The sequence below is a fragment of the Haliotis asinina genome, chromosome 6 (assembly GCF_037392515.1).
Source record: "Haliotis asinina isolate JCU_RB_2024 chromosome 6, JCU_Hal_asi_v2, whole genome shotgun sequence".
Taxonomy (NCBI): domain Eukaryota; kingdom Metazoa; phylum Mollusca; class Gastropoda; order Lepetellida; family Haliotidae; genus Haliotis; species Haliotis asinina.
The window spans coordinates 59,497,277-59,507,666 of NC_090285.1; the positions used below are offsets into that span (position 1 = coordinate 59,497,277).

Consider the following 10,390-nt stretch of genomic DNA (forward strand, 5'->3'; position numbering starts at 1 on the left):
CACATTTAACTTCCTTATGGACACACAGTACATGGACAAACCAACAGAATGGCAGTAGATATTTATTTGGCTGAACTCATCTCCCATGTCAGAATTCATACTTATCTGACCAGCAATTCAAGAATTCTCCATTCGACATGTCTCAGCATATTCCATGATTCATTACAGCCCTATTTGGCTGCAACTTTTCACCAATCAAGCATTATTTATTTTTATTCACAGTAGTTATTTTTAACACAGCACACCAATCATGTTGTTGTACAGATGTCATTATGGTATTTCTGCTGTAGGATGCGTCGAGCGAAGGAACCAGTGAAGCGGGTTGAGATGTACCCTGCCATGAGTCCTACTCCATCCATGGATGTTGCATCCTACTGTCGCTATGACTATGATGACGACCACTACTGTTCAATCAGTCGGAGTCCACTGAAAGTATCTTCCCAGTATGACTACAACCCAAATAAGAATGTGGTACTGGGATCAGACGAATTTAACAAGCCAGAAGAGGAGGAAGACGGGGATCTGCCTGCCCCTCCTCCCCCTTACAATGGCAGCCTGGACGGACACCAAACAGAACCCCTCATGAGTGTTCCTCCTCGTGATTACCTCACTCTGCGAGAAGAAATTGACAGTGCTGCAGGAAACCGCACTTTGACACAACCTCCAAACTACTATGCTGTCATCAACAAGAAAGGCAATAAAAGCCCACCACCAAAAACACGCAGCAAGAGTGTTACATTCTCTCAGCCTGTCGCGATGGTAACACCACTTCCATCAGGTTCGGATGAGTCTGTTATGGACCGAGAAGGAAATGAGAAAAATGAGGAGTTTCCACCACCAATACTTGACTCCCCCACCAAACCAGAGACCATCCAAATACCCAGGTACGATGGAGGCCAACCTCTGGACACGCCAGCAAGACCGCTGTCCACATTCCGTAGTCCTGATGAAGAGATGAAGATGAACAGCCAGTTTGATTTACCTCCTCCTCCTCCTGAAGACTATGACATGGACAACACATGTCAGGCACAGTATGACAACATCCCCTACTATAGCACCCAGGAAAAGTCTGTCTGGTTACCACCTCGCAACTATGCACCCAGTGAAGTGCCAAATGGGAAAGTGAGAAACATCTATGAAACAGGAGTCTGAGAATGTTGATCAGATCTATTATATGTGCCATCTATGAGACACAGGCAGGGAGTATGGGGTACCGGGATAATCACAAACTGTGTCAGCACTTCTGTTACCCATGTCTCAACACCAGGCAGTGGTAGAATGAACACTTTCATTAGACACAAGGAAGAACATCAAACTTTGCAGGTTCTTGACTTCCCATCAAGTCGAACTTGGCACTTTTGACAAGTATATACTAAATGTACCTGTGGTGAATGACAATTTGTGGAAATCAGTATATATGTCTACTGATAAATGTCAGAATGTAAAACCTTGTCTGACTGAAACACCTATACCAAGGCTTGCTACCTACAAATGGCTATTTTATATTATGTCACTATTGAGAGACACTATTGAGGCTGGCCTCATACCGTCTTACCTGTTCAAGGAAAATAGTACTGTCAATATTGTACTTGGCAACAATGTTGGATGTGTAAAACCAGTCTAATGAAACTGAGACTATTACAATGTTGTAGGGTCAGATGTGTGTACATTTAGTACAGGAATGTGTATAAATTGTGTTTGAACCTGTCATATTTATTATACAGATGAGACCAGATATGAAGGACATGCTCTACATGTACATATTTGGGAGCAGTTCTAATATGTTCATTTGTTACTGCTCTGTGTCAGAGCATCACAGTCCTGGTCCTGCCTGCAAAATATTTGGAATGAAATTCTGCTCAACAAATACAAGAATTTTCAACTTTGTACTATTTTCACAAGCTCATGAAGAGGTCATCAGCACCTTCTGAACCTTGCTTGTGCCATGAGCATCTTGGTTACAGTGTTAGCTCTGTCTGGATCATTCAAGATGGTTCATGGCACTGATCATTAGTTCAAATCATTTCAGTCATCACAGTTTGATGAGTTATACATAGATTATACTGACAAAAAGGATAACTACTGATATTCCGTCTGCTGATTGCTGCTGGATTATGTGCAATATAAGGGAATGGATCCTGTCTTCTGAGGAACAATGTGCAATATACAAGAGTACAATGTATGTATTTTGTGATGAAATCCAGAATGCAGATACACTGTAGCATTGCTGAAGCTGATATGTCTAGAGCAGTTGGGCAATATACATTGTGTGTCTAATCTGTTCACTTACTAAATATATCCACAGTTATAACATGTACAAAATATAGTGCAGATACAGAAGCCATAGATGATGACACTTTTTGTGCCATAGTATTAGAGCAAAATGCTTGTTTTATTCCTAGCAACATCTGTGCCAGGCAATATTATCTGGTCATATAGTATGAGTATTAGTAAATCATTGAGTAATCACTGAGTATACATGTTACACTACTGATGAGTAATCAGTTGAAATTCATTAGTCACAACTCTCCATGATATTCATCCACAGATTTGTTATATTTCATGGAACATACTTCTTCCTATATCTGCAATATACCTCTTTGTAGACACTTTCCTGTTTCTATAGACCTGCCTTAGTGGAGGCCATTTTACTGTTATGAAAGGCCAGTAGATTTTGTCAAGTGGATCCATCTTCCTACAGCCATAAAAGCCAAAAGATCTTTTTCAGAGGGGGCCCATCTTACTCACATCATGGAAAGTTAGTTGGCATCCTTAAGAGAAGGCCATCTTACCTGTAAGAAAGTAAACCTCCTCAACAGCAGGCCATCATACTCCCAGGCACAAGCGAAGGCCTTAAGATCTTGAGAGGTGACTTTGTTTCACACATCAAGAAAGTATATAATCCACGAGAAGATGCCACTCTACTCCTGTGAAAGGTCAATGGTTACTAGGAAATAGATGATCACTCTTGACCATGGCTTCAGCCTTTGTACCTACTCCTAATGGCATAGTTGTATGAAACACTTGTTGTTGATCAAGCTGTATCTAAATTATTTTTGAGAGTAATTATTGAATAACACATGATTTTATGAGTGCCTCTGATTTCATTTCCTGTAGATACAAAGTGATAAACATGTTCAGCTTCATGTTCTTTCTACAGATATCAGTATCCTTGTACTTGGTGTTAATCTATTCTGTATCCTTGAACATGATATTAATCTAATTTGAATCCTTGTACACCATGTTAATCTGATCATTACTCTTGTATATGTTAATCTGACCAGTATCCTTGTACTTGGTGTCAGTCTGACCAGTGACCTTGTACTTGGTGTTAATCTGACCAGTGACCTTGTACTTGGTGTTAATCTGATTAGTGACCTTGTACTTGGTGTTAATCTGACCAGTGACCTTGTACTTGGAGTCAATCTGATCAGTGACCTTGTACTTGGTGTTAATCTGACCAGTGACCTTGTACTTGGTGTTAATCTGAACAGTGACCTTGTACTTGGTGTTAATCTGACCAGTGACCTTGTACGTGCTGTTAATCTGATCAGTGACCTTGTACTTGCTGTTAATGTGACCAGTATCCTTGTACTTGGTGTTAATGTGACCAGTATCCTTGTACTTGGTGTTAATCTGACCAATGACCTTGTACTTGGTGTTAATCAGATTTCTAACTTTGTACATGGTGTTGACATATAACCTTATACATGTTAATTGTATCAATACATTCTACTGTATGTGAGTGAATGAGTATGCCATTACAAAACTGTTAGCAATATTCTAGCAATATTACAATGGGGAACACCAAAATGGGCTTTGGCATGACCAGTGAATGTTTTGGCTTCTTTGCTATACCACCACCCCTTGATATCTGCATAATCAATTTCATTTTCAATTTTGACCTGATTACATATACACCACTCTGTGCATGGTATACCTTGTAGCAGACGAATTCTTCAATTCAACTCCGAAGTTGGCTGACAGCCTAGAAATGCTGTTCTATTTTTCTACGGTTCCTCATCTGCATGGTAGTGCCCATAGCACCCATGCGATGCTACCTACGTTGTGTCTGCATCAGTGTATGTCTTGTTGCACATTGATAGCTCTGATGTCATACTGTCCTATTCCAAACATTTAATAATGTGCCATGTATTTATTATTGGTAAGCCAAAGTACAGGAGTGAATGGTTGAGTGGGTGGGTGAGTTGGTGAATTGAGTGTGAGTGAATGGGTGAGTAGATGGATGGAGGACTGGGTGGGGTAGTACATGGGTGAATCAATGTCTATGTGATAGAGTGGCTGTATATATGAGTGAACATAGGGACTTCAAGATTACATATGCAAAAATTAGAGGAGACACAAAGAAACAGTTAAATACACAGGGTTGTGGGTCCTCCATAAAACAAACTAATTTCCAGGTATTTGTAATTCATTGCTATAAGTCTTGCAAAAGGCATGCTTAGTATCAAGCTTACAAATGTCATGGTGCAAAGATCATGGTGCACAAGGAGGACCGGACCTCCATTTCTTTAAATATGGTATGAAAATACACCAATGTGATGTGTATATATGTGACTGAATGGGCAATATCGGAGACTTGAGATAAATATATACTACATATAGTGAGTAACCCTCTAGACAGCACTCCTGTGTAGTGCAAGTAATGTCTAGTACCAGGTATAAGTATAATAAAAAGCATGTGTTTTTGTACATTTACATATTACAAACTGCATGCGAGCATTTGTGTAGTGGAATATGTATGGTGTACACGCCTCTAAATAATCTCTAAATAGTTAATGGAGACAAATCAGGACCACCAACAATCCCTCCCTTTCCCATCATTGCATATTTTGGTTTCTTTTCTCTCTAGCTCCTATCATCCATATACCCAATCCTCCTCTTCACATGTACAAGTGTCCCTCACATTCTCTCTGCTCAACTCCATGCATCCCCTACCCTGTCAACATCGACCACCCTTTACCCAGTCAAAGTCCACCATTACCTACCCTGTCAATGTCCACCATCCCATACCTTGTTAAATCAATCATCCCCTACCCTGTCAATGTGTATTTGTGAGTGATGAGCATCAACTCTCTGCACTTTTCTTGTGCATTTGTGATGTGTCTCTGGGATATACATATTCTTGTTGTGGCTTTGTACGTCCTTTGTCAATGTGAACCGTTAGTGTACAGCCAGTACATAGTGCTCACGTAGCTTAATGAGGCCAGGGTAATAGGCTGCAAACTTGACCACTTTTTTTTACTCCCTACACTTTCAATTCTCCATACCACTGTTTTTATCATAGATCTGAAAATTTCTTGTATATATGTTAATCTTTTTCTTGAGATGATGGAGCCACAAATTGCCTGTTGCTGATCAGTTAGCAATGTCTTCCATGACACCAAATCTTCCAGCAATGTGGACAATGTAATACAGCGACTTCCATTACCCAGTGTAGCTTACTTCAGCATGATCCTTGTGATATCACGCAATGGTTCTGTTTATAAACAAACAATTTTTATTTTTGTTGAACCCCTAATTAACATAAACTCCTCCATTTTCATCTGGCAATTTCAGTCATTTCTCTGTTTTGACACAGGAGTAGCTGGCTGTCCTCATCTTGACATGAGTGAGTTGGGCTTTAAACCACTTATAGAAATATTCCAACAATATCACAATGGAGGACACAGACATGGGCTTCATACACTGTACAAATTGGCCTTGTCAAAGAAAGGATTAAAACAAAAACATGCATTTGTGAATATAGTGACTCACAAATACCTCCTTTTTGTTCTCATTTGATGACTTACCTACACTGGACCCATTCCATGCCAAAGCTTAGTTTCACCAGGAAATATAGATAAATTTCTATGAAAATTGTATAAATGAGGGAATGGTGAAGCTACTCCCAAAATAAAGGTAGGGCAGTTATTTGAATGAATCTTCCACAATTGAAAGGAGATAAAATACACTGGGTAAAAGAGGCTGCCTAATTGGGGCCACATGTAGAACAGCAGAAAATAGCTGAGATTAAATAATCAACTTTTCATCTTGTATCATAACACTTAGCATGTACTGAATTTTGTGTAGTGCTCAAATACACCATTGCCAAATACAAACATATGTTTTGCTGACTTGCATAGCTTGTCAAGTACTGAAGAATCTTCCCCTGGCATTTGTTCAGGTCTCATGAAGGCTGTCCACATGACTTGTTTTGCCTTATTCTTGAATATCATACTGCAGTAGTGTCTCCATGTTAAGTTGCAGTCAAAATGAAGAGATGTAAACACCTTTCCAGTTAGGGCAGAACCTGTAAGGCAGGCAATCATGAGACTAATGGTTGTGGTAGAGCTGAAAAGCACCTGTCTAAGATCAAAGGTAGAGTTGAGCTCAGAAGTACCAGATCTGTCCAGGACCAATGGAGGGATCAGTGGAATAGACAAGCACCTTGCCCAGTCTAAGAACTGTTGTAGATGCAGAAATATTCATAAGCACCTGCCCAGTTTCACACCAATAGTAGATGCAGTAGAGCTAAGGCATACCCACCCAGTCTATGACAAATGGTAGATGTAGTAGAGCTGTAATATTTCTATGCAATGTCCACATGCTCATGAGCACATGTCAAAATGGATGTTAGGCAAGTAGCGATTCTTTCATCTTGTCATTATTCATGACACATGTAATGACCAATCACACGACCAATACCATGTGTCCTATTATATGATCCTGAAGAGCAAATGCTTTGTTATTATCAAATCACTGTCAGTCATCTTCTTGTTAAGCAAACTATTAGAACTATATAACCTCCATGCTTTTAAACAGTGCTTGTCAAAGATACATATTACCTATTCTTGTAATGATGTTTCTGTGTGTTCATCCCTCCTGGGATCAGTGTAGGTTGAGCTGCTTCTCTAATGCTGCTGTTTAGCTAAGGACTATCTTTAAGTCTCAACCTGTGCCTCAACTTGTTGCTTGTATTGGATACACATAGCTCAAAGCCTTCTGCCATGTTTGATACTATATTACCTGATGTTCAGTGTATTCATATAAACACAATAAACAAACTCAATTTACATTACACAATATGTCAGTGTTGTTTGATATCATACTGAGGGAAGAAGGGTAAAACACTTCAGCAGTGAACAATGTTCAACCATATTGCCAGCAACACCATGATGGCAGGGGGCACCTGCAATGTTTGTAGTCAAAAGGCCATTCCAATTATATTCAGGTGTGTAGTAAATAACTCAGTCTAGACCAGACAGAGTCTGTGTAGTAAATAACTCAGTCTAGACCAGACAGAGTCTGATGCATTGTTTGATACAATTATCTGTGCTGCAAGTTTACGAAGATGTGATGTTGACCTCCTGATTCAACTGGCCTCCTGATCCTACTAAACTCCTGATCCAACTGATCTCCTGACCCAACTGACCTTGTGATCCAACTGGCTACTTCACTTGACCAGCATTGGTTGATAGAGAACAATTCTGACCTGGAATCTGTTCAGGCACAGGTGAAGTGAGCTTCACACAATTCTGGGGAATTGAACCCTGGTCATCAGTGTGATGAGCTGCCACTTTATCAGCAAGGCTACCCCACTGTCCCACAAGGTAGTCATACAGGTGTGTATCAGCAGTAACTGATATAGTATACATATATATGAAGTGTCTGCTCCCATAAGATGTAGAACAGATTACAGCAGAAGGGTGAGAAGTATCAAGTCACAACAGAATGAAAGAATGAAATCCAGCACCTGCATTCAAATTGAGTTGATATCAGTACAACTTAAGTCAATGATAAGTGCACTGTTGAAGAATACTGTACTGTTTATGCAGTACATTGCCCATATCAGAATCATTTAAAGGACAATAATACAAACCCATCAATCTGGACAGTACATATAAAGACCACATAATAGGGATAATTTAAGAGTGATACTCTGTGAGGGCCATAACTTCGTTCACTTAAGTTTACAACTTGGTTTACAACAGCCAGAGGCATGCCAATTTTAAAGGGTGGCAGGAGTGAGAATTTCTACACAGATAGTTTGGGACTACTGACATTATACGCAATGGATTAAATGACATTACCAGCAATGGATGACATGGCATTACAAGCAATGCATGCACTGGAATCATAAATGGACCGTAAGCTGTTTGCAGACAGTATCTTAACATCAACAATGGAAGGTTATCTGTCCGGAGAGAAAAAAAAACAATGTGGCAGTTATGACAATGTGAAAAGATGTTTTGCTGCAGGGTGATTTTACAAGATTGATTCCTACTTATGAGGCAGAAAAATGATACAACCATTGAGAAAACATTTGTATTTGAACCCCTCACCAGATATCCAGATCTATAATCTTACCAATAAGTACAGCCATATTTTAAAATGATTGGAAACCTGACTCTTGACACATCAATTAATTCAAAACCTGCATCTGGGGATCCTTTCAACAAATACCCCCAAACTACACCTGAACAATAACTCTATCACACAATATGAGATCACATCTCTCCTGCAGATTGCACAATTGGGTATCCCTGTCTACAAAACACTGTCACTTATTGAAATAGGTTTGGCATCATGGTAAAAGTTTGAGCATTTGAAATAAAAAAATGCACAATGAAAGAAGTTGTCAAAGATTAATGAGTCTACTGACATTATTAGTTTTAACTGAATCAACATTAGCTACTTCTGCTTTCAAATCTGTTTTGTCCTCATGACATGAAATAATACTGTCTGTACTCATGTAGACTCAATACCCCAAATCATCATAAACAGGTCTCTAGTCTGTTTCATTCTCAGCTCTTAAAGGAGTATACAACAGTTTGTGATAAGCCATGAGGTTACCAGCCTCATTACCATCCTTCAGGGTGAAGGACCTACAATTTTTTCAATCTGCAGGCTTTGAATTTATGCAAACACATTTGATTTATATCATAAAAAATGGTGACACACTGCACAAACAATGATGTACAATAGTTTTAGGCTCAGATAGTGAGGTTGGGATTGTACCAGTCCACCATAGCGTTAACACCAGCCATCATACACACAGCGCTCAGTCCCCAAGCCTAAGTTGTAGTTGTGTGTGGAGGCCTGGCTCACCAAAAAGCTCTGTTGATCGATGGCGGGACTGACAAATACCACAGACAATGCATCCCTCCTCACATCCATGACATACCCCGGGTCATGTGAACTGTTCACAGTACACATTTCTGTCCCGTTAAACATCAGCAGATTTACAAATACCTGTGAAAATCTTTCATTAAGGCACTGTCAGAGTTTAAGTGAAAGCGATTAACAACAGAGTGACAGCAGAGATTTAATTAATCCAACAACATCCGCCTTGAGTGAGCTATTCTTCTAATTCCCATGCAAAGAAATTAGCCTAATGAGCTAGCTAGACAATTTTGATGTCATCAAATCATCCCACAAACTCACTTTCGTAACTCCTCCAAAACTCCTGTCTTCAGTCTTTAGATGAAGTTTCCTTTACCCACAAGACCTAATTCAGTGGCCAATGTACTGATGGCCTACTGAAGCCAATGTATTACAGCAATGTATCAGTTGTCAACAGTGACCAGTGTACTGAAGGGCTATAGCGGCCAATGTATAACTGAACAATAATGACCAATGTATTGATGAACAAAAGTGGTCAATATACTGATGATCAATAGTGGCCAGTATATTGATGGTCTGCAGTACCGAACTTATTGATGATCAATAGTGGTCAGTGTATTGATGAGAGATAGTATCCAATGTATCGATGCTGATAGTGACGACAGCTAATGATTTGACAACAGTGGATGAATCAGTTTTACACACTACCAAACTGTGCTCCACAGTTGGATAATATAACTACTGACATGTGACAATTCTGCAATGGAGATTCTTTCCAGCAATGTCTAACTCATTAAATAGACCACAAGGTAAGTAATGATTTAATTCAACAAGATATCAACTTTGTGAAATGAGGAGAAACAAGGGTCATCGCTACACTACTTAAGGTGTGAAGTGGTTCAAGTACCCTTATCTACAGAATGAAACAACACTCAAGGGTGATGACCTGAGGTCATGGCCCACCACATACACAAACACACACATGTATGTGACATCATGAGTTGGTTTGACCAGAACCTGGCAGCAGTCATGGGGATGAAGCCAAGGACTCAGTGATAGCTGCAGTCTGAGTGCAGTCAGGCCACGTGGGTTAGTCTGAAACAGATCAACAAATCCTTGGAAAGATTTGAAACTGTCAGGGACAGGGGTCCTTTCATGACACCAAGAGGCCCAGTATGGTGTTCCAACAACCCTGGCAATGTGTACATTCACTCAGATATCAGAAATACTGCCTCTTCTTAGAAATGAACACAGGCATTCCTAG

At 39.8% G+C, this 10,390-nt stretch overlaps 2 protein-coding genes across 3 annotated transcripts in view; one reads left to right on the forward strand and one right to left on the reverse strand.

Moving 5' to 3' along the window:
• Positions 1–7,081, forward strand: part of LOC137287392 (uncharacterized) — a 74,915-nt gene extending 67,834 nt beyond the window's left edge. For both annotated transcript variants that reach the window (XM_067819654.1, XM_067819653.1), the window contains one exon: positions 291–7,081. In XM_067819654.1, coding sequence (XP_067675755.1) covers positions 291–1,152 — 862 coding nt within the window. In that variant the 3' untranslated portion in view covers positions 1,153–7,081. The remainder of the gene's footprint in view (positions 1–290) is intronic.
• LOC137287979 (uncharacterized) lies at positions 3,220–3,687 on the reverse strand. The gene has a single exon (XM_067820345.1). The coding sequence runs from the start codon at positions 3,685–3,687 to the stop codon at positions 3,220–3,222; it is 468 nt and encodes a 155-aa protein (XP_067676446.1).
• Positions 7,082–10,390: the final 3,309 nt, after the last annotated feature.

What these genes read in the sequence shown, in the direction of transcription:
- LOC137287979 (XM_067820345.1), bottom strand. Translation starts at nt 3,687, where the DNA reads ATGTACAAAGTTAGAAATCTGATTAACACCAAGTACAAGGTCATTGGT.